This window comes from Salvia hispanica, chromosome 3, assembly GCF_029641045.1.
Source record: "Salvia hispanica isolate PSC_SH4W2 chromosome 3, Shi_PSC_v1, whole genome shotgun sequence".
Lineage (NCBI taxonomy): Eukaryota > Viridiplantae > Streptophyta > Magnoliopsida > Lamiales > Lamiaceae > Salvia > Salvia hispanica.
In genome coordinates, this window is record NC_142694.1 from 3,569,011 (window position 1) to 3,592,809 (window position 23,799).

The window sequence follows — 23,799 nt, forward strand, 5'->3', positions numbered from 1 at the left end:
TAGTTTTTATTAAAATTCTCTAGAATTATGTAGTTAGAAAACCTAGATAATTTGTAGCATAATTATATAGATGTAGAATTATATAAAATTATTTTTTTATAGATATTATGAAATAAAATACCTAGATTTTTATAAAGAATAATCTAGGTGTAGGATATATAATTTTAGAATGATTAAAAAACACCTATATATATATATGGTTGTGTTATAACATTTTGAAGTGTAGTATTCTAAGTTTGCCCAAATTATTAAATTTCTAGATATTTTTCATATACTCTACTACATTATTTTCTCTGACATTTCTCTAAATTATATTAGTCCTACTACATACTATGTTATATTTCAACAATTATCCTCTTTTTACACTTGTAATGTGATTAACAAACTTTAAATAAAAAGAAATCGTTACATAAATAACATGAATTACTACACACTCATTGTGACTAATCAGTGTTAGCAATTTAGCTACTCCATTTCACATGATGATCCAACAACCTACAAGCGTAACACTTAGAAATGCAAGGAAAAAAGAGCATGACTCGACGACATAGGAGTGCATCCACTTGCAGCATTGTTATCGTGGTGGCCAAGAGTATTGGGGCTCACTTGTAGCGGTAGTTGATATGTGGTGCCACGCTGCAAAAGATAGTGAAAATGATGCATTGAAAATGAGTTCATTGGTCAACTTGAATAGTTTTTTTTCGAGGGGACGGATCTTCTATTTGTGTTAAATCCGTCACTTGGAAAAAGAGATGTTTCAACTAGTGAATTATTATTTCATTTTCCAATTATTTTAAGCATGTTGTAGTCGTCCAAAACATTCAACATAAAGCATGAAATTAATATAAGTAAATCTTAAAATTATTTAAAGAAATAAATTCTCAAAATGCACTAAACAAATTACTTTTAAACTATAAAATCCATTAGACTTAATTCTCTCGTTATCTCCTCTATCTATGACTTTATTTGTTTATTTTTCTTGTCGGCCTAAATAAAAATTTGTTATTGTTTTTCGATATCAATGATATTATGTACAGACCGACTAAATATAAATGTAATTGTTGAAATCAATAGAGTATAGTTGATATATGAGTGGCAAATTGGCTACACCTAAAGACAAAAATTCTTGATTAGTATTCACAATTATGTGAAATGCACAATTGGTTGTTCCACTCCTTTTAATTTAAAAAATAATTCGTTTACCATTTCCAAGTCTTTGTTTTTATTACGTATACGCATGTGATCGCAACTTGCTATAATATTCAAATGACGATCATATTTATAACAAATCTATTTTTAGTCAATATATATCTTACAGCAATCCTAAGCCACAATCTTATGCTTAATTACATACCCTTAATTGTAATACAAATGTACGGAGCCAACGAAAAGGAAGGCCAACACGAAGAGGATGGATCGATTAAACTTTTCCCTTCTTCGGATAGAAAACAGCCGGTGAAGCCTCTTCTTCCGACTCTCAGCCGACAAATTCGAGTTTTCGCAGCTTCTTTTTCCACCGGCCATCACTCCGCCACCATTCCACAGCAATCGGAATCTGATATTCCTTGATGGAAATGCAAGGATGAACTTCATCCTCCAGCTCTCTTGCCTATTAGTACATAATCACAAAATAATAGTAGTATTAAATAACTATGAAGGTTTGATCTTCATATGTTGAGTGTGTATTTTGTTAAGTTGGGAATTATTAATTGCCTCAATTGGAGCCTATTTTCGAGTGGCTTTGTCTCAGGATCTCGAACCCTGCTGTAACCAAAAAAATGATCTTTTTTTAGTTTAAAAGGAAAAGTCAGATCAAGATTTTACACAAATATGAATATCAATATCTAATTAAATGTCCTATATAATTTAAAGGGTAGTGATAAATTAACAAAAATTGTATATACAAAATTGGACATTTTAGGTATTTAACATTTAAAATAAATTTATAGTTATTTACTAATTTGATGTATTACATAGTTACCCTTCTATGATTATTAAGGAAAGAATAAATTTTCTATAATCAATATATAGACATTTAGGAAATAGATTTATTATATCTTTGAAATCAATTGTTTAGATTAACGTAACATCCATTTATATGTTTGCATAATTTCTTCTTCCAGGAATGATGATATTTCATTTGTCTATGGTGTCCCAAATGTCTTGGCTCGAGCTTTTTCGGTCAAAACTCATCTCTGGTTGTCCAATGAAAAATAAATATTAATTTTTTTTAATTGTTGTGTGTAACTCGACAATTGATATTAATTAATAAATTATAGATTACTTAACTATAGACATGATTTATGTCCTTTATATATATCTCTAAATGCGATTTTTGAAAATTAAAATTTAATTACAATTAATGGATATATTGTACAAAATATATGATGTCATATATTTTGCCATTTCAGATGATGAACAGGAATAACTGAAACAAATTTTATAATAAAATTACAATATTTAATTAAAATATAAAAGATAAGTTTTAAATTAAGAAAAATGAATCAAAGTTACCTTCTATACAACTTTTTTTTTTCCAAATACAATTTGATTATAAATACGTACCAATTTTTGGAATAGTAATGAAGTCTATGATTTTTTATTGCATAATTTCCTGAGGATGAATAGGAATGAATTAATAATTGATTTTATAATATTTTACCATATTTGATTTCTCAATATTAGACTACACAATATTTTATAGTAATTAAATTTTGAATAATGAACTTGACTATATATATATAAGTAATAAAACGACTAAATGTGTATATAAGTAATAAAATGAATAAATGTGTATAATTAATTTCGTCAAATGAAAATATGAAATAAATATAGTCATTCGTATTCAATTATTTTATTATTAAATCATCTTTAAAATTCTAAACTATAAAAACGACTGCATATTAATTTCTTTGTTATCCAATGGAATAATAATAGCCATCCACATTAAATTTTATTTTTTATTACTAAATAATTATTATAATTCTTAGTTGTAATAATGACTAATGCATACAATTAATTTTTTAGTGTTATCATCTAACGATCCAAGTATTTTATTATTAATTCATCTTTGAAATTCTAAGTTATAAAAATGACTGCATGTGCATACACTTAATTTCTAAACGTTATCATCGAATGGAATATTAGTAGTCATTTATGCAATTAAAGTTATATTACAAAATAATTTTGAAAATTCTAAATTACAAAAAGTCAAAAATGCATGGATGTATAAATAATTTCTCAGTGTCATCCAATGAAGTAAACATTCCAATTATTTTATTACGTAAATTCATCTTTGTAATTCTAAGTTATAAAAATGTTTCCAATTAGTTTTTATTAGTAAATAATTCATAAAATTTTAAGTTATAAAAACGAGTGTATGTGTATATATTTAATTTCTAAATGTTATCATCTAATGAAATATTAGTAGTAGTATTCAATCCAATTATTTTTTAGTACTAAATAATTCTTACAGTATGAAGTTATAAAACGACTAGATGCATATGTAATTAAATTTCTTAATGCTATTATCCAATGAAATAATTATAATAGTTACTCACATACAATTAAATTTTTATTACTAAATGATTATTAATATTCCAATTATAAAAAATTGAGTACAGGCATATAAAATTAACTTTTTAATGTTATAATCCAATGAAATAGTAATAATAGTCATTCACATCTAAGGTTGGCAATTTTTTATACGACACGGATCCGCACGAAGTTAACACGACATGAACACGCACGTTGAGGATTTGGGTTCTTATAGGGTTGACCCAATAAGAACCCGAAGATAACGGGTTGGGGTGGGGCCGGGTGGGGTCGGGTCGGGTTTGGGCCGGGTTAGTGTTATACGTTAAGAAAAAAATAATTACTTTTTATAAATTAAAAATTCTTAAACTTTAATTTTAGTTATTTTTGTTGATTGAAAAATATTATACATTAATTTTAATTAATTAAAAAATATTATACTTACATTTTAATTAATTAAAATATTCTATACTTTAATTTTATTAATTAAAAAATATATTAGTTAATTTTTTTATGAATTTTAAGAAAATATTAGGTTTAGATTTTATCAAAAATTATTTTATTAATTAGTTAATTTTATTAGTTAGAGTTATTATTACTATACTTTAATTTTATTATTTTGATTAAGAAAATAATTATTTTAATTTTATAATTTTTTATTTTATCGTGTAATATCATGTTAAATCGTATAATAACATCATGTTTTAGTCATTATCGTGTCGTGTAAAACTAACGAACAATAACTAACAGAGGGTTGACTTTTTTGGGTAACACGATAACGACCCAACCCGCACGATTTGACAGCCCTATTCACATCTAATTAACTTTTTGTTGCTAAATAATTATTAAAATTTCATAAAAACGACTATATGCATATATATAGTGCTATCATCCAACGAAATATGCAATAATAGTATTCATTCTAATCCAATTATTTTTTATTAATTCATCTTTAAGATTCCATGTTATAAAAACAACTGCATGTGCATATACTTAATTTCCAAACGTTATCATCCAATTGAATATTAGAAGTCATTCACATCCAATTGTTTTTCATTGCTAAATAATTCTTATAATTCTAAGTTATAAAAACAACTGTATAAACTTAATTTCTAAACGTTATCATCCAATGGAATAATAATAGTCATTTACATCTAATTAATTTTTTTATTTAATCATTCTTGAAATTCTAAGTTATAAAAACGACTATATTCCTATAATTATTATCTTCAGTTTATCATCCAATGAAATAATAATAATAATAATAATAATAGTTATTTAGATCTAATTAATAATAATAATAATAATAATAATAATAATAATAATAATAGTTATTCACTTTCAATTTCTTAATTTCTTAATGTTATCATCCAAACAAATACCTTCTTATATCATCTCGTTTTTGTGAACCTTCGCGTACTATCTCATTTTGTGAATCTTCTCGTCATGTGAGTTGTGTGTATCATCTTTATACAATTTTTCGGAATTGAATTTCATCGCCGGGGCATTGTTCGACTCATTTGTACACAATATTTCGTCTTCATCGTTGGATTCAAATATCTTAGTACAAAATATCATATATATTAGCCATGAATATTACTCAAATTTTTGAGGATTCAACCACTTTCTTAATAAATTTAAAAAAATAATCTTATATTTTTTATGTTTATCGCACTTCTAAATACACTATTAAACTGATTTGTTTATGACATGCATAAAACACAATTTGAAATTTGAAAATTAGATTAGCTCGATTTGAAATTTCCCCAAAATAATGGAATGGTTTGTATTGCGCCAGAATTTAATTGTACTATATCCAATCAATGTAATTTGACAAGAATTTAATTATACATTACGCAATCAATGTAATTAGAGAGTGATATGACTTTACATATATAATAAAAATGGTAATGTAGTAATGAAATAATAGTTGATAAGAAAACCGGTTTACATAAAAACCGGTTCAAAATTGAAGGGCATTTTGTTTATACAATTTTTGTTAATTTATCTTTATCCTAATTTAAAATCATTAACGCTGAGGTGAGTAATTATGATTAGATAAACCATAATAACAAAAAAACTTAATAATAAGATTTACATTGTGGTTACCTTAAAGGTAAATTATTCCCATTTATGACTGGTGGTCCCATTATGTTCTGACGTTGAGACCTTCTCCTGTAACAAAATTTATAAATATAAATAATCATAATAATAATAAAAAAATTCAATTCATCAAAACATACCTAATTAGCCGTCTCCGTGTTGAATCAGCTTCGGCTATTTCAACATAGGTTCTCTTCCCCCAGCTGCTACCATAAACAACAATAATAAGAATCCAAATAAAAAAATTTTAATGACTCCATAAATTAAATGTTTTTCTCTAATTTAACGAACAAAATGAATACTACTAACCTAATGCAACAACCAAATACACGGTTAAAGAATGTCTCGGCTATTCCCTCCGCAATCGGCACGCGCGAACCGTCATCTCTGAATTTATATCGGAACACAATCCGCGTCATCTTCAAGATATGATGCGGATGCAAGCACATGCCGTGAAAACGGCCATTGAATAGTACGCGGATGGGCCATTCGGCTGAACCGCGCTCTTTACATAGCTTGATCATGCGAGAGAGTGACACGCTCCGAGATTTGCCAGGTGGCAGGTCTCGGAGCGGACAAATCCCTCCATCAACTTCGAAACTGATTGGTTGACCGATTTTGCTGACCAACCTAGTCTTTAGATCGCCAAACGGGCCGCCCATGAGTAAATGCAGTCAAATTCGAGAGTAATTTTGCGGAAGAATAAAGGAAGTTCCATCACACGTGGGAGTGAAGAGTTTAGTAATTTTAATTACTCATAGCTATGAGTGGAAAGAAAATGCAGTAAAAAGAAGCTAGAAACTGATTTGATAACAAATAATGGAACTATTGGGGTATTTTATAGCTAAATTTGTGTTTATTATTATGGATAGGGTCAAACTTTTAATTACGTGTATCCAGGTAAGCATGTCAACACTACTACAATATACTTAGAAATTAGAATAAACCAAATGAAAATATGTTACTATTATGAGTACTATTTTTACCAAAAATTTGAATAGAAGAATTCATCTTAGAAGGTCATGAAATAGAGCCTATTTGACCTATAAACTTCTTATATAATTGATCTATCAATGATTTTTAATTTACATTTGCCCTTATCCAATTACTATGATGTAATATAGTCTAGTCACTGCTTATTAGGATAAAACAATTTCGCTCCTCATTTGAAACATGCAACTTTTGACTTTTGTATATTTTCAAACCTCAAGTCAACTCTGCCTCCGCCCTAAGTGCAACATCTACATCTATTCCACCTCCGATGCTCGACAGATCTTCAGGTTAAGATCTCTTAAATGCTCAAATACAAAAGCTTTGACGTTGTCGTGTGGTGTGTTTATGTATGGGTGTGTATATTTCGATTAATATGTATAAGGAATTGTTGACATGCCTAGCGGGAATATTTGCGTTTGAATAGTGCAGTTAGCATTTGTCGCGTCCATAATCCTCCGCTCCATTGGGACGTACCATCTCCGCCATCACACCCTTCGCTTTTCGGCAGCTTCATCTCGCTCCTCATTGGTGTCAAAAGAAACTTCGGATCAAGCCTGACTTTGTCATAAATAGAAAAATTGCTTATTCAGCCAACGACAATAGACGACGACAACAACGAAAATGCAGAATGGTGCAACCAACCTTGAAATACGTAGTAGTATATATATGTCCGTGCGTCTCTGAATAATTCTAGAAGGCATTAGAATTAATTGTACCGTTTTGCTTCTTTGAGGGGTTGTTGGTTAACCTATATATATTCAACGATTAAACTTCCACAAAGAGTAAAATAACTCAGCTTTAATCAGCTATAGGTAATATATAGACGGCCCGAAAATTATGTCTTTAGATATCTTTGATCAAATAATTCTTCCATCCCTATCCCGAATTAATTTTCCCCAACTTAGAAAGTACTTAATTATTTATATAATATCTTCAAATATTCTCAACTTATAATTATAAAGTTATTATATTTATAGTAGTATTTTATTTCAAATCTTACTCTTTGTACCATTTTAAATGCATTCATCAATATAAGTATTGTTTCTTTTTTATATACTTATACATTATTAAAATTGAAGTCAAGCTCTCAAGCATTAAAAAATTTTGAAGCCTATCAACAATGACAGTTTACAGCCCATATATTGGGTGCAAAGGGTGCAAGAGGTCCATTAAGTACATAGAAGATAAAAAAGAAATTAAAAGTTGCAAACACATACGTCTAAGATTATCTAAGTAACTTACATCAAAATGGATATTAGTTCAGATCTATATATGGAAATTAATTTAAATAGTTCATAGGAAACAGATTTGAATGGAACACCTTTGATATTAAGTTTCACAAATTTGGGTTCTCTCATGTTTTAAATCAAGAAGATTACCAACAATTATGGGCCTAAAGTTCTGGCCCATTTATATGATGGGCTTCTTGTACACATTAAGCAATGACCCATTCTAATTCACTAAAGTTTCTTGTACTCACCGTGGAAGCTGCGTCAATGAAATTGGGGAAGATGGTGATATCGAGGGAGGTGTGGGAAAATTGAGCCAGTTGGTTAAACTCATCATTGTTGCTCTATTTTTTCATAGAAATTTTTGGTTGTAATTTTGTTCTGTTTTATAGAGAGAGTCCGTTTGCGTCAGCGGTAAATGAAGAATTTTCTTTAGCGGCTTGCTTGCCGTTTAACAACATTGTACTTAAATAAATTTATAATATTTGATACTAATATTAAAATTAAATAGATATGTTTAATTCTAGTATTCAATTAAAATGAAATTTCATTTTTATAGAAAGTATATTGAAATTATTAATATAGAGTTGTACTTGTGCATGTAAATTGTAGGCTTGTAGTACATGTTTGTCTATTGTGCATGCAACCATGTTGTTTTTTTAAAAAAAAATTAGTTAATCACTAGTACAAGATTAGCCATGTATCGAGATTCCAAACAATTGATTAGTTTATATATGTTTTTGTATACTCCGAAAGATTTTCAAAGGTGTTGATGGACTTTATTTTGACTTTGTTTTGTAAACAAAATGGAACAAACTTGATTGGCTTTGACTGCTAATAATCCATTTTTTTGCTCACTTGATGATCCTTTATTCCACATTTCTAGTTTCAATTTTCTACGATATATCTTGTATTCTTGTTCTAATTTTTCTTTCTTCTCATCTAACAAATGTGGAGGGCAATCCAACTATCATTCCTCTTTTTAATATTCTCATTTAGAGTTATTCCTTTTCTAACAAACCATATTATGTAATACTATATATTTATAAATAATACTCCCTCCGTCCCGTTTTAGCAGTCCCATTGACTTTTCTGCACTCATTTTGTAAAAATGATAATAAATAATTAAAGAGGAGAAATAATAAAGTAAAAAAGAGAATAATATAGAGAAGAGTCTTATCTACATTATTCACTTTTTTACTTTATTATTTCTCCACTTTAACTATTTATTATCATTTTTACAAAATGAGTGCAGAAAAGTCAATGGGACTGCTAAAGCGGGACGGAGGGAGTAAATTAATATCTGTTATATGAAACATAATTATATTGTTAGTGAATAGTATAGTTAATTGTATGGTATTTGACATCCTAGTCCACGAATCAAGTGTAGGCTCTATTGCTCTAGATTTAGCTCTATTGCTCTAGATTTAGCAAAAACCAATGATATATTTACTTGCAAAATCATTTACTCAAAGCTGATTCTTATACTAATTTGGTCAAAAATAGATTGACCGTTAATCTTTGATAATTCCATTTAAAAAATGACAAAATATAATAATTTCATCGAAAAAATTGACTTATATTTAGGACTAGTTTGGAACATTATTCGTAATATTACATGGGAGTCAATGGAGACCATTATAGTGATGGTATATGCACTCGTAACATAGGCCTACATAGTTAGACAAATTAATAAGAAAAAAGGAAAATTAATATAATTATCAAGATCTTAATCAGAATAATTCAGTAAGTTGGCTTAAATGTGGTTTTTTACTAGAGGTTTTGTTTCTTTTCAGGCTTGCTGTGACAAAAAACAATGGTTTTAGATTAGTAGAGAAAAATAATCTAGATTTTACACAAATATCAAGATCCACTTGTACTTGCACTTGAGGTGCGTCGGGGCATTATAAAATGTTGTGAATATCACTCCACAAAGTAGTTCTCCATCCGTCTCGAATAATTTGTCCCATTTATTCATTTTGGTTCGTCCCACATAATTTGTCTCATTTCACTTTTACCATTTTTTTATAGTGGACCCCATATTCCACTAATCCATTCCTACTCACGTTTTATTATAAAACTAATATATAAAAGTATGACCCATATTCCACAAACTTTTACAACTCAATTTTCATTGCATTTTTTAAAATTCATGTCCGGTCAAAGTGAGACGAATTATCGGAGGGAGTAATTAACAAGTTGAAAGATTTCCTTCTCGATATGTTGGATATGCTGAATGCGATCCGAATCCAAGTCTTCCTCCGTGGATTGCATTCAATCACCGCAAGGCTCCTCCGCGCGAGGCTCCTCTGTGCTTATTTCAGCAGCCAGATAGTTAAAAGCTTGCATCTTTTACAAAAATCCCATATTAGTGATCAAACATTGTCCAGAAATATATAATAACACAAACTAAGATTAAATCACTAATCAAGTTCGATTACCAACCAATCACTGATCACTAGTCAATAACCAACCCAAACAATGATTCCAACATGTTTTATAAAGTTAAATCATCAATCAAAGTAATCAATACAATAATCAACCTAAATAATGATTTCCAAAATATTTTATAAAGTTAAATCATCAATAAAAAATTACAGTTCAATACAAGCGTCAACCCAAAAATTATCGTAGTATAAATTAAAATTATAATAGCACGATCAATTTAACCAACTTCCTAAAGTAGCATGAGAATAATAAGAAAATTTTCAATGTTCAATGCCATAAAACAAATCCTAAATAAATCGCATCAACAAAAACTACTTACATAAATAGCATAAACAATGTAATAATCTTATATTCCACATTTCTAGTTTCAATTTTATACCATTTATCTTGTATTCTTGTTCCAATTTTTCTTCTTCCCACCCAACAAATTTGGAGGGCAATTCAACTACCATTCCTCTTTTTAATATTCTCGTTTAGAGTTATTCATTTTCTATTTTTCAAGATATTCTGTAACACTATGTATTTATAAGTAATAAATTAATATTTGTTATAAGAAACTTAATTATATTATTAGGTGGTGTTCGATTGCCATGACTAATAACCATGAGATTATCCATCTAGGATTAAATTGTGGGATTATTTTAGTTGGAGGGGGAGGCTATGACTTATTATCATGAGACTATCCATCTAGGATTAAGTTGTAGGATTCAATCTCATGAACTAAACATGATACATATTTAATCATGAGATGAATAGTATAGTTAATTGTATGAGATTTGACATCCTAGTCCACGAATCAAGTCACGCCCAACCCACAACCTTCCACATGGTTGGGCGTGTGTTTGCGCGCCCTCGAGCAAATCCCTCAGCATCTAGCACGCTTGTTCCAACGGTCGGCGTGCAATGGTGGTCCGTCATATGCCGTGTCAATGGCACAGACGTGCTTATCCGCACAATAGCATTGCTCATGCTCTTATAGTTCAAAATACCATCACAAAAAAGATTACATGGCGGGATGATTGATGAATCTTCTAATATGCTCACGTTTATTGAACGGTAGTGCATAAAGAATAATAATAATGTTGCTTTGGCCGAGCGGTAGAATGCCTCTGAGTTGTCTTATTGACCTAGGTTCGAGTCCTAGCTACGTATTTATTTATATTGTGTACATAATTGAGTAATTCTGAATTGACCAAAATTCAATACGTTTTTATTGTTAAACGATCTAATTAGATATGGACTACTACTTCTTTTTACAATTTATGCATATTAAGATTTGATATTTGTATGCAAACCTCAACGAATAATTAATTTCTATCAAGATGATTGAATTGTCTACAAATATATAATTAAATTTTTAAAACAAAATTTTCAGAAATATCACTATCTATCATCCTCAACCCTGTGTGATCTTTCCATATACCACTCGCTCTGCCGGATCCGCCGGATAGATGATCAATCAATATAAGAATGAACTCTTATACACATATTATCCCACCACTGCACCTATGCAATTGTAACTCTCCTTGTGTTTGCCTCATTCAGTCAAGATTCCTCAAAAGAACAATTGGAAGTTAAGTTCTATGTTCATGGTCTATGGAGAATGGACAAGACTAAAATAAACTCATAAGATTAGAGATAAAAAATCTCAAGACTGTCCAACTCACTTTACCGATGGGGAAATAGAATCATAAATAATTTGTTTACCTATCAATTGAGTGGCGCGGACTTATCGCAGGTATAACACAACAACCCACGAGAGTATGAGAAACGCAAAGATAGCTATCACACTTTCGACCACATAAAAGCTTCTCCAAATCATCTTAGCTATCACAATTGGTTGTATCTTAACCCTAAACAAAATCCAGTCCAACCACTTCACCGGTGGAGTTGGGTTGGGTCGACACTGACAACTATCCAGCCCACTTCACCGGTGTGGTTGGATTTGATCAGCCCTGATGATTGTCCAGCCTACTTTACCGATGGGGCCTAACTCAAACTTCCCACTTCACCGATGAGTCCGGACTAGGTTGGATCCCAAGTTGCCTAGGATATTTTTTGGGTGTCCGTTGAGAGAAACTGTACATATCTTAGAGACGTTGAAGGAGCGCAAGGAGCACATGCGCAATTTGGATCCAAACCTCAATAATATGGAGTAGTAGTTTAGGAGTATGAGATCCGTCTTGCAATATTTATCTAAAGTAAATACAAAATGTTTTGAACTTCGTTGGAAAATTGTTGTATGTGCCAACTTTTCACTAGTTTTTTTATTTTATATGCAGTCCATGGCGAGTTCTTCTAGTGAGCGTGAAGGCCACTCCGAACATCCCGTTAATGACGGGGAGTCAGCGATTGAGCGCAGGTTGAGGTTGGGCGCAAAGAGCGCAAGCGCCATTTGGAGAAGGAAATGTTTCAGTTGGCCAACTTCTATTTCGTCTTCCAAGGCATGGTCTTTGCCGCCTTCTACAACGTTCCAAGTCACCTCAAGTGCCGCTACAAGTGGATACCGATGATCCTATCCGGTCTGGCCACCTGTCCAGATGATGAATGTAATAGTTGACTTGGATATTTGGTCTTTTCAATGAAAGTACACTCTGATTCAGTTCATATATTATTGATAACTTCTATTGATAAACCACCAAGAAGAATAGTTTTTGAAAACTTATACTCTTATGGATTATGGACTAATGAATAGGGTTTCACTTTATCACATACTCCATATACCTACATTACTTATAATGCAAAAATTGTTACCTCATATGAAACCAAAGCTTGTTTACTTTATACCAATTAACGCTTTATAATTTTATTGAAGCAAACTCTATAGAATCGAGTTTCTATAGGGTCTGTACTCTATAGATTTTATTGAAGCAAACTCTATAGAATCGAGTTTCTATAGGGTCTGTACTCTATAGTACTCCCTCTGTCCCACTAGAAATGAAACGTTTTTCTTTTTGGTTTGTCCCATTAAAAATGAAACGTTTCTTAAAATAGAAATAACTTTATCTCTACTTTTCCCTCTCTCTTACTTTACTCTCTCTTCTTTAACTCACAAAACAACACTACATAAAATTATGTGTCGAAAAGCAAACGTTTCATATTGATTGGGACGGAGGGAGTATAAATTTTTAAGCATGAGAAAGAGCATCTAAATCTAACAATATATAAATACAAATAAAATTTTACCATAAATACACTTCACAATTTTGAATATAAAAACCATTGTCATTCCCTAAATCTGGAAAATTTCACAACGTTACAATAGCTATTTTACTTAATAATACATGCTGGGTGGGTTGGGCTAGTGAGTTGGTGGTTATTGGGCTCATGGGATGTAAGTTGAATTAGTAAATGAAAAATTGACCCAAAACTCAAGTCAAACAAAATATCAGATGAATTTTATTAAATTCCTTTATTTATTACCAATGAGAGGAGTTACATCGAGAGGTTTTTCGAAGGTGAACTTTGCATTTTAAAATATGAATATATGAAAATTGAAGAATAATGTATTATTATAGTACCTTAATTTGGAACACTCTGCAGGATCTAATCCAAAAATAATAGAGAAAACCTCAAGAATAAAACTTGACTTTATTAATTCAGTTAATTATTAGTGGATATGGGAAATTTAACATTAATGTGAAATTCAATTTTCATATCTAAGTCTATTTCATCAATTATGATAGGTGAATTCTGTATCTATATAAATATTACTAGAATAAAGTTAGACGTTAACATAAGTTGCCTGAGCAATGTACTTAACACACAAAACAATAACTCTTAAAATCATGCGTCATTATCTAAGTGTGATATCTACTATGAGACAGAAGAGAGTACTAATTACAAAATTTTTTATGCCGCGCCATATACACCAATTTTCAAATTTTGCGACGGAATGCTCATAAATTTGGATATTTGCTCGAAACTTGCTTGAAACATGGTCATAAGTTTTCGAGCACTATCAGTGCTCGCAAGCCCATACTTGGTATATAACCCTTTTTTGTAGTGTGATTTTTTATATACATATTTATTTTATTTAAGTTGATGTATAAACTATAAAACTAAAGCACTATCGAATTCTTTGAAGGATGCGATCAAATCTATATATTCATACTACAATTATATTTATAACTAAGCTATGTACTCCTGATTCTTAGGAAATATATATAATATAACCATGTTCATAATCATATGCAGAATTAGTGTTGTAAAATATTTTTGGCAACATTAGAAAAATTATTATAAACGCTACTTCTTGCGTCTTCTAATAGTAGATATTTTAAATACGATAAAATATTTTAATTCGAATTGATAAATGGTGAATGAGAAAGATTAAAATAGTTCATCTTGCATTAATGAACATTAAAACTCACTTTTAATGTAAATATTTTTGAAAAATAAACTAATTTGATGGGATAGATAGACTAAAATATTAAAAATTAATCCGATATGTTTTAAGGAGAAATCAGAAATTAAGAAAAATAACTTAGGAAGTGACGAGTCTCGCAAATTGTGGACCGTGCACTTGAATTTGATAAAGGTATATGTCGCGTCCACGTCATATAGATTCTATGCATTTGCATAAATTTACAAATTTAGTGTCACTGTCACACTACACCTAACTACTTATAAAAAAAGCATAAACGTTTATTAAACACGTGAGATATTTATAAACCAATTATACGCCAAATCGTGGAAATATAAAATCGCCATGCAAAAAAGGGTACACACGTCGATCTCCTGAATCAACACGACGTCGTACTCGTCATTCCACGCATATCTCTATATAAATGTTTTTCGCATCGGCAGCATTCATCAACGCTAAATTCAACAAATTCAACGTGTTTCTCTCTCCTCTTTCAGATCTCTTCTTTCACAAAACCTCAATTTAACCAAACCCTAGCCCCCAAATTGATACCTCTTTTAAGATTCACCGCTCCATTGGTTCCGAATTGGATTCTCTTTCCCCTCTTGAAAAAGCTTGAAACTTTGAATTGGAGGAGTAATGGTTGGGATTTGTAATGGAAGGCACTAGGGTAATTGTCAACAATGCTGATGCTGATGGTGACAGAGAAAAGTGCAGCTCCGGAGACGGGCGGCCGCCGATTCCGAACTCTCTAGGCGGCCGGGGGGCCTACCGACACTGCCTGGACTCAGGCGGCACGCCGCCTTTGAGAACTAAGGCGCTTGTTCGCCACCCCTCTTTGGTAATTGCACTTGAATTCGTCTGTTCTATTGCTTCTTTTTTGTGTTTCAGTTGGGGCCAAATGGGGAAATTGTTAGGGGGTTTTAATTTCTCATCAATGTGCAATTCATTAATTATGAATCGTATTGATTAGATTGAGAGATAGGGTATAATCTATAAGGAGAGGATAGTGAGGTTTTGAAGTGGTTGTAGTGCTACAATTGTATGTTGTGTGTCTGTTTTCTTGAACTGGATTTGAAAATCACTTTGATCGGTTTAGTTTTAATCTATCGGTTTATCCTCCCCTGCAATTTCTGTAACAATCGTTTCAGCTTGTATATTAGTTATGTCATCTTGTTTATTCCACCTTAAAAATTGGATCTTGAATGGGATTGTAGCAGGTGAGAAGCAGAGCACCAGATATTTCAGTTGAACCAAGAAGATTTAATGGAGATGATGGTGTTGCTGAATATGTCCCCCTTCTCCGATCGGGGGCATGGGCGGATGTTGGCTCTCGCTCGAGCATGGAAGATGCATATGTTTGTGCAGACAACATGATGAATGATTGTGGTTTAAATGGTTCTAATGACATGCCTAGTGCTTTCTATGGGGTAACCATTCTCATCTTCGCCAACTTTGTTTTTATTCCTTGCTGCATGTGGGATCTTAGTTGTGGTAAAGAATCTTGTGGAGGGTATATGATGTAAAGAAATATTTTTGGTATCTTGGTCAGGTTTTTGATGGGCATGGAGGAAAACATGCTGCTGACTTTGCGTGCACTAATTTGCCAAGGTTCATTGTTGAGGATGGAGATTTTCCGCAGGATATTGATAGAATTATGTCATCAGCATTTTTACAAACGGATGCTGCTTTTGCAGAAGCTTGCTCCACGGATGAAGATCTTGCTTCAGGCACCACTGCTTTGGCAGCTCTAGTAATTGGGAGGTCTGTATTTTATTTGTCGTGGATCATTCATCATTGCAGAAAATTAGAAATGCTATTAACCGAATGTCTATTGGTTGTCTCGATGCAGATCGCTGGTGGTGGCCAATGCTGGAGACTGCAGAGCAGTGCTGTGTCGAAGGGGTAAAGCAGTTGAGATGTCGAGAGATCACAAACCTGGTTGCTTGAGGGAAAGGCTTCGTATAGAAGCCTCAGGAGGTTATGTATACGATGGATATCTCAACGGGCAGCTCAACGTTGCTCGTGCATTGGGTGATTGGCACATGGAAGGACTGAAAGGTGAAGATGGCGGTCCACTTATAGCAGAGCCTGAGCTTATGACCACGAAGCTCACTGAAGAAGACGAGTTTCTCATCATAGGGTGTGATGGCCTGTGGGACGTGTTTATGAGCCAAAACGCAGTGGATTTTGCTCGTAGACGACTCCAGGAGCACAATGACCCTTCTATGTGCAGCAAGGATCTTGTGGACGAGGCTTTGAAACGAAAGAGTGGAGATAATTTATCGGTGGTCGTGGTCTGCTTCCATCCTGAGCCACCGCCCAATTTGGTGGTCCCTCGCGGAAGAGTGCACCGGAGCATTTCCGCCGAAGGTTTGAAGGAGTTGCAGGGCTTCTTGGATGATTTAGATATTTGAGATTTAGATGGATGATTTAGATATTTGAGATTTAGATGAGATGGTTGTGACATCTTCCTCAATCTTTTTCCTTATTAGTCTTGCTTGTTGAGAGAGGATGTAATTTTCAACTGTAACATATGCGGCTTCTACATCAGTTTTTTTCCCTTTTCCAGTTTCCTTTTCCTTTTCCTTGTTTTCTATCTCATTATAAACTACTCATAATGCTACAATTTGTAATAGCTAAAATATTGAACTAAACTAGGGACCAAAATTTATGTAGTTTATGTCTTTATTTGCAAGAGGAATATGAAAGAAAAGCCAATTGAGGCTTTGGTGAATGTATTGAAGAATTTACCCTGAAAAAAAGTAAATGTAGAGAAAGTGGTGCAACATTCATTCTACAATATACAACTGTGTTACAACTAACCTCTTCTCTCATTTATCTCTTTTGGAAATTAAAGGCTCTAATTGAGAAGGCAAAAATGAATCCAAAGAGGACGCTTATTCCGACAATGATAACAGCAACATATCCCACAAAATCATGCTTGAAATCGAAATAAGTCATGACGAAATCTGCAACTGTTTCATTCGTGTCGAGCATAGTCTCGATGTCTCCGAACTGCGACGCAACCAATCCGTAGAGTGACCACGAGATCGGGCAGACGTAGTAGTACCACCTCCACCATACCGGAATCCTCTGTTGTTTTCGCGAAATCATTTCAGTTGTGAGTAAATGCGAAATCATTATTGATTTAGTTTTTTTGAAAAAATACTGTAACCGTGTGTTAATTATCTCACCGTTTTAGGAACAATGAACCCGGAGAAGATGTTCCAAACAGCGTAGAAGGCGGAGGAGATTATGGCAGCGATGTTGTGGTTGGGCGTGACGGCCACCGTCATCATACCGTAGAGTGTAAAGTAGAGCAAGGTGAAATACATGAAGAAAAGGTACCAGAAGAACTTCACCACCGTCCACTCGAACCCGATCATTGCATACACTATCACGCCGTATATCAACGTCTGCACTAGCAGGTTTGGGAGTTCCACCACAGCCTACACCATGAAAGCGACTGCTGTTAGTTGTTAATGAATAAAAGAGAGTTTTTTGCGCGGACTAGGAAACGAGATACCTGTCCGAAGGCGTATGGCAAGGCGGAGTACATCCCTGCTGCCCTTTCTCTGTAGAAAACAGTTCTCTCCACAGCAACAATGGGCTGCACGGATGTGGCGTTCTGCACACCGAGGAATAGTACTGCAGCGTACATGGATCCCATTGCGTTGAAGATGTCTTGCTGCCTTTTCCTGCACAGATTAGGCACTCTTTGTTATGTTATGAAAGTTTTGAACAAGTAGAAGGGGTGTTTGGTTGTGTTGTGTGGTTTGGTTGCTCGCCTTTTTGAGCCGAGGTCCCAGAATATGGCTCCGAACATGACTGCAATGAAGGTGGTGAAGAGCAGCCTCACGGCTGTGTAGGGCGGATTCCGCCAGTAGGACCAGTGTTGCTTCCATAGGCAGGCCATGCATTGAGTCCAGAATGTCTGAGAATATTGCTTTGGGAAGTGCAAGTCTCTTGATCCCGGGGCGGGCTCGCTCAGTTCCTTGATTAGTGCTTTGTTTCTCCTATATCAGACCAGCAGAGGAAGAAGTCATGTATTTAGCTTTAGACGCTAGCATTTGGTTATATGTAGTAGTGTGTTGTTGATGATTATTACATGTAGAGCTCAGAATTTCTGTATATTTGAGTGAAATCAACACCAAGAGCTGCTTCTTGTGCTGATGCAGTGATGTCAAGCATCCATGTAGCTGGATTGTATCCGTCTTTGATGTTGCTGATTCCTTGGATGCTCTCGAAGTATTTGATGAGGTGAGACGAATGTCGGCCTAGAGGGCCTACGTAGATCTCTTCCCCACCTCGTTTGAGCAGCAGCAGCTGTGGAGAGTTATATGCATTTGAGTTGGTTTTCTGTAGGTGGGAGAGGTGGGTGGGTGTTGTAACTTGTAAGGTGTAGCATACCTCATCAAAGGCGTCGAAGATGTCTATGCTCGGCTGATGGATGGTGCATACGACAGTCCTGCCCGTGTCCACCGTGTTCCTGACTGTCCTCATCACGATTGCAGCTGCTCTTGCATCGAGCCCTGACGTTGGCTCGTCCATGAATATGATGGATGGGTTGGCCACGAGCTCCACAGCAATTGTGAGCCTCTTCCTCTGCTCGGTTGAGAGGCCGTTGACACCGGGCAGCCCTACAAGGGAGTCCCTCAAGGGTGTGAGCTCCACTAGCTCCATCACCTCATCAATGAACATCTGCACACACACTCATTGGTTTAAATTGTTCCCCTTTTCGGGTGAGTTAGTTCAAGAAAACACGGTAGGGCACCTTTCGTGTTGCAGCATCAACATCAGGAGGCAGACGCAGCCAGGCGGAGAACTGGAGGGACTCGTAGACAGTGACATGAGGTGAGTGGATGTCTGTCTGCTCACAGTATCCTGCTATGCGAGCGAAGGTCTCCTGCTTCTTCGGGTATCCGGATATCTTGATGGTCCCTTCAATGTAGCCCCCGGTTTTCCTGCCGGCCAGCACATCCATCAGCGTCGTCTTTCCTGCCCCGCTGACGCCCATCAGCGCTGTCAAAACTCCCGGCCTGAAGGCGCCACTCACGCCCTTGAGAAGCTCTAGGCGCTCGTCTTCAATGCCGTGGGCTCTCATCTCCGGTGGCATGTCTACCGCGTAACGGATATCATCAAATGTGATTGAGAGGGGTTGGAAGGGTAGAATCATTCCCCTCTTTCTGTTTGGATTGATGTCTCCTAATGAAACAGCCTGGTTTTCTCTTGCTGCATTTTGATTTTGTGTAGGTTGTTGGCCTCTTTTGATAGCATTCCTCTCTGCTAATGTCTCCTCTGATAGAACAGCTTGTGGTTTTCCAAATGCTGCATCAAATCAAACACACCACTTATATACTTCTCTTCACTTATTAGAGTGAACAAAGGAAAGAACGAGAGCTCACGGTTGAGGTAAGTGAGAGCCGCGATGCAGAGCAAGTTGAAGAGGAAGACGTATCCGATGAGAGCGCCTACGCCTATCCAGTACCAACGCGCTTCTGTGAAGATCCCACGTGATTTCAAAACCGACACCCCAACAGATTCTGTCGAGCCAGGAGGAATCTGCAGGCGTTCGATGTTTGTTAGTTAGTTTGCTCGTTCGTTGTAGTACTAGTTCAAGAATCATAGATACTTACATGGCTCCAACTCTTTCCAAGAAACTCATTCACAGCCATGGCATTCTGTCCATACATCAAAGGTGAAATCCAGTAACCCCAAATCCACCATTTCTTGATGTTTTCTGTTGGAAAAAAGCAACAGCTCAGTGTTACCAAACTATGCATAGAAAGGTCATACATAGGATAATATGTCAATGTCTACCTCGCGATAGAATGAATCCACCTAAGACGAGAACTGTGAGCAACGCGCATGAACCAAACGTGTTGGCGACTATGATGTTTCTCCCGAGGGCTCCCATCAAACGGAACAGTGCAGATGCCATCTGATTCACACATATCAGCAGCAGCATTTGCTTGAAGAATCTGCACACAAACAAACTCAGAATCAGCACTCTATGTATACGAATTAGTATGTTATATATGTGTTGATGGTTATTACCTTCCCACATCAGAATCATATCCGCTTGTGTAGTAAGTCAAAACGACCCATATAGCGACCTCAACGAGTGTGATTGGGATCTTGAGCACCCACGATGGCAGAGAGTATGCCCACGGAGGGAAGAACAGAAGGTCCCGTTGCTTGTAGAACACGGGGAGCTTCATTATACTCATTGCCAGCTCTGAGAATCCATTGAACATGTTCATCAAAAGAGCATAAAACAAAGCTCCCATGTATATCCCACCATCTGTTTCCGTCTTCTTAGGCATCTCCGTCTTATAAAATAGTGTCATCGAAATGCTAGCCATGATAATAATCTACAATGCCACACCAAAATGTTAGATAAATCAGAGCTAGCTGTGACTGAGCCATGATAATAGTATACAACTGAATCTTACTTGTATCAGCTTGAATATGTAGACGAAAGAATTGCGCTTCATGAGCAACCACTCTCTGTCAACACAGGCTTTGAGAAGCACCTTCTTGCTGACTCCATATCTGTCACTGGTGAGAGCAGTGGGGTGGCTCTTTGCCTTGTTGAAAGGGACAGCAAGCTCATCGCCAAGCTTTCTCCCAATGTGAAAGGACTGAAATGCTTCAGAGAATTCCGTCACAGACACGTAGCTGTGAGGCTCGTCTCTGTGCATCCAGTACTGCACTTGATCCTTCTTCGATGTCACCTAAATTTTTATGCAGAAAAACAAGCTTGAATAGGCATATTCTCGAAGAAAAAAAAAGGTCGTAGATGATGGGAATAAATGGCATGCATACTTCTTGAAGGAAATCTGCAACTCCTTTCCTCTCAGGGCATCTGAATCCCATGTACTCGAAGAATTCTAGCACGTGCTCACGTGGGCCGTGATACACAACCTGGCCATCTGATAGGAGGATTATGTCATCAAATAAGTCGAACGTCTCTGGTGCAGGCTGCAGCAGTGAGATCACACCAGTCCCTTGTAGAATGTGGATGGTTTGCCTGATCGAGTTTACAATCTGGAACGTCGTTGAGCTGTCCAAACCAGTCGATATCTCGTCCATGAATAGAGCTCTAGCTGGTCCAACCAGCATTTCCCCTAAAATCCAATTTGCATCCATATTAAAACTTGGCCTCAAATTGCTCAATTCTCTTCTATTTTTATTTAGGTTTACCTGTTGTTAGTCTCTTTCTCTGCCCTCCTGAAATCCCTCGAACCATTTCGTCGCCAACCAAAGTGTCAGCACAGACCTCAAGCCCCAAAATCTGTCATTCAATAAATCAAGATACTGTTACAGCTACATCTTTTGTAGTAGTTTATAGTAACTAATATAAGTAGTTAAATTTTTGGATATTATTTTCTTACCTTGATAATGTAATCTGTTACCACACTTTCTTCCTGCCCTGCAATAGAACTTGCCTGTACAATGAAAATCCAAACTTTTTTTTTTGTCTAATTTGATTCTTGATAGCAACAAAATTTGTAATAAGTTTGATTCATACCTTCATGAATACATCAAGATCAGGATCTGGTTTGATGTTTGCTTCCTTCTCTCTTCTTGACAGCTCAGCCAGCATATCTGAGAGTTTTCAGACAAACAAAGATTTCAGTAAACTAATCCTTGTAGATTTTGTATGTGATGTGAGACGAAAATCCAGACCGAGACGCGCTCCAACTCCTTGGCATCTCGCGGAGAAAGCCAGTGTTTCTCTAACTGTCATCTCTCCTATATGCAAATCATGCTGGCTGATGTATGCTGATGTCCTTTGTGGCACAAATTCGTTCATCTCGTGCCCATTGTATTTCACTACTCCAGACACCTTTCAGACAGGAAAAGGCCAAATACAATCATATAAAATGTTCCTCATCACTAAAACTTGTAAAAATTGGACTTGTGTTGTTGGCCTACTTTTAGCTCCGGATCAAGCTTTCCGGCCAAAGCCAGCAGCAACGACGTTTTCCCAGAGCTCGGTGGCCCTAACAGTAGCGTCATTCTACAAAACAAGAGCAGTAAACTTAATCAAAACACAAGCTGCAGTTTCATGTTTCAACCAAGAAAAATGAGGAATCACTGAAAATTGAAACTTGGCATTAAAATCATCAGTTCTTCACCTTCCAGGTTTGATGATTCCACTAACATCATGAAGAATAGGCAAAGGCTTCTTTCTACTCGGAAGAAGACGACAACTACTCAAGAATCCCTACACAAAAACAAGCAAAATAAATAAGGAAATTTTTTTAAAAAACAGATAATTTAGTTTAGACCAATATCAGTATGTCTGAATCAATCACCTCCAAGATATTAACAATGAAGTTGAACACTGTAGGCAGAGCTCTCCCACCTACATAGGCCTCTGCATCAATGCTTAAATGCTCGTATCGAACTTCAATAGTTGGAAGATCAAGACCAACCCTGTACCAATCAATCCAAACAAAGTTGAAAAAAGAATCCAAAAATGAATCTTGCATCCATTATATATCATCAACATATACATTTCAAGAATACCTCTGAATTCTTTCTTTTAGCTTAAGCAAGAACCTCTCATTCCCTTCCTCTGCAATCTGCAGCAGCCTCTCCACAAGATTCTTCCTCTCCACTAATCCAAGATTCTTTATATCAACCTCCCTCGATTTCCCTTCATCTTCTGTAAGTATCCCCCTCCTTATACGAAGATTCGTTGGAAGCTTCTCAAGAGCAGCCCATTTTAAGGCCTCTTCATCATCAGCTTCCACAGAAGACTTTGAAAAAACTTCCATTCCTGTGTTCCTCCATATGTTTGAGCTGCTTAAACGCGCGCTGCTAGCTCTAAATATGTCCCCTCCCTCCATCACCGCTGCATGAAGCAAACAGCCACCGCGAAAATTGAAGGAATCAGAGGCTGCAGCTGACAGCTTCCATGCAAAGATGTGAGACTAAGACAGTTTTTTTTCTACCATGTTTGTGTTTTTTGGCTCATTTTTATAGTTATGAAACATGAAAGATTGGTTTTTGGAGGGATCTTGATTACTGATTATTTAAAGAATTAATGCAGCATCATATATGAGTCAACAAGAGATTATAGTATTTAAATTGTGATGCAAGGTTTGATGT

At 35.0% G+C, this 23,799-nt stretch overlaps 3 protein-coding genes across 5 annotated transcripts; 1 reads left to right on the top strand and 2 right to left on the bottom strand.

Annotated features, from left to right (window-relative positions):
- Nucleotides 1-1,326: 1,326 nt before the first annotated feature.
- LOC125215992 (uncharacterized) lies at nucleotides 1,327-6,427 on the bottom strand. 2 transcript variants are annotated; one of them, XM_048117585.2, is made up of 5 exons: nucleotides 5,947-6,427; nucleotides 5,778-5,840; nucleotides 5,644-5,709; nucleotides 1,714-1,761; nucleotides 1,327-1,609 (listed from the first exon to the last, which is right to left on the bottom strand). In XM_048117585.2, exons 1-5 carry the CDS (start codon nucleotides 6,297-6,299, stop codon nucleotides 1,357-1,359), a joined length of 783 nt encoding a protein of 260 aa, XP_047973542.2. In that variant the 5' UTR covers nucleotides 6,300-6,427; the 3' UTR covers nucleotides 1,327-1,356. The 2 variants fall into 2 exon arrangements, with proteins under 2 accessions (XP_047973542.2, XP_047973541.2); XM_048117584.2 differs by having other exon boundaries at nucleotides 1,714-1,764.
- An 8,687-nt stretch (nucleotides 6,428-15,114) lies between these two features.
- LOC148929964 (putative protein phosphatase 2C 57) lies at nucleotides 15,115-17,244 on the top strand. 2 transcript variants are annotated; one of them, XM_089068350.1, is made up of 4 exons: nucleotides 15,115-15,514; nucleotides 15,891-16,103; nucleotides 16,226-16,437; nucleotides 16,526-17,244. In XM_089068350.1, exons 1-4 carry the CDS (start codon nucleotides 15,329-15,331, stop codon nucleotides 17,088-17,090), a joined length of 1,176 nt encoding a protein of 391 aa, XP_088924476.1. In that variant the 5' UTR covers nucleotides 15,115-15,328; the 3' UTR covers nucleotides 17,091-17,244. The 2 variants fall into 2 exon arrangements, with proteins under 2 accessions (XP_088924476.1, XP_088924477.1); XM_089068351.1 differs by having other exon boundaries at nucleotides 15,894-16,103.
- Nucleotides 17,245-17,379: 135 nt separating this feature from the next.
- On the bottom strand, nucleotides 17,380-23,782 carry LOC125214974 (pleiotropic drug resistance protein 1-like). The gene is made up of 21 exons (XM_089068349.1): nucleotides 23,215-23,782; nucleotides 23,001-23,121; nucleotides 22,821-22,909; nucleotides 22,618-22,702; nucleotides 22,369-22,528; nucleotides 22,211-22,287; nucleotides 22,074-22,127; nucleotides 21,883-21,973; nucleotides 21,505-21,806; nucleotides 21,132-21,413; nucleotides 20,734-21,050; nucleotides 20,497-20,657; nucleotides 20,313-20,416; nucleotides 20,082-20,238; nucleotides 19,451-20,004; nucleotides 19,087-19,377; nucleotides 18,785-19,002; nucleotides 18,465-18,692; nucleotides 18,203-18,374; nucleotides 17,871-18,125; nucleotides 17,380-17,769 (listed from the first exon to the last, which is right to left on the bottom strand). The coding sequence occupies exons 1-21, from the start codon at nucleotides 23,535-23,537 to the stop codon at nucleotides 17,512-17,514; spliced, it is 4,299 nt and encodes a 1,432-aa protein (XP_088924475.1). The 5' UTR covers nucleotides 23,538-23,782; the 3' UTR covers nucleotides 17,380-17,511.
- Between the last annotated feature and the right edge of the window lie 17 nt (nucleotides 23,783-23,799).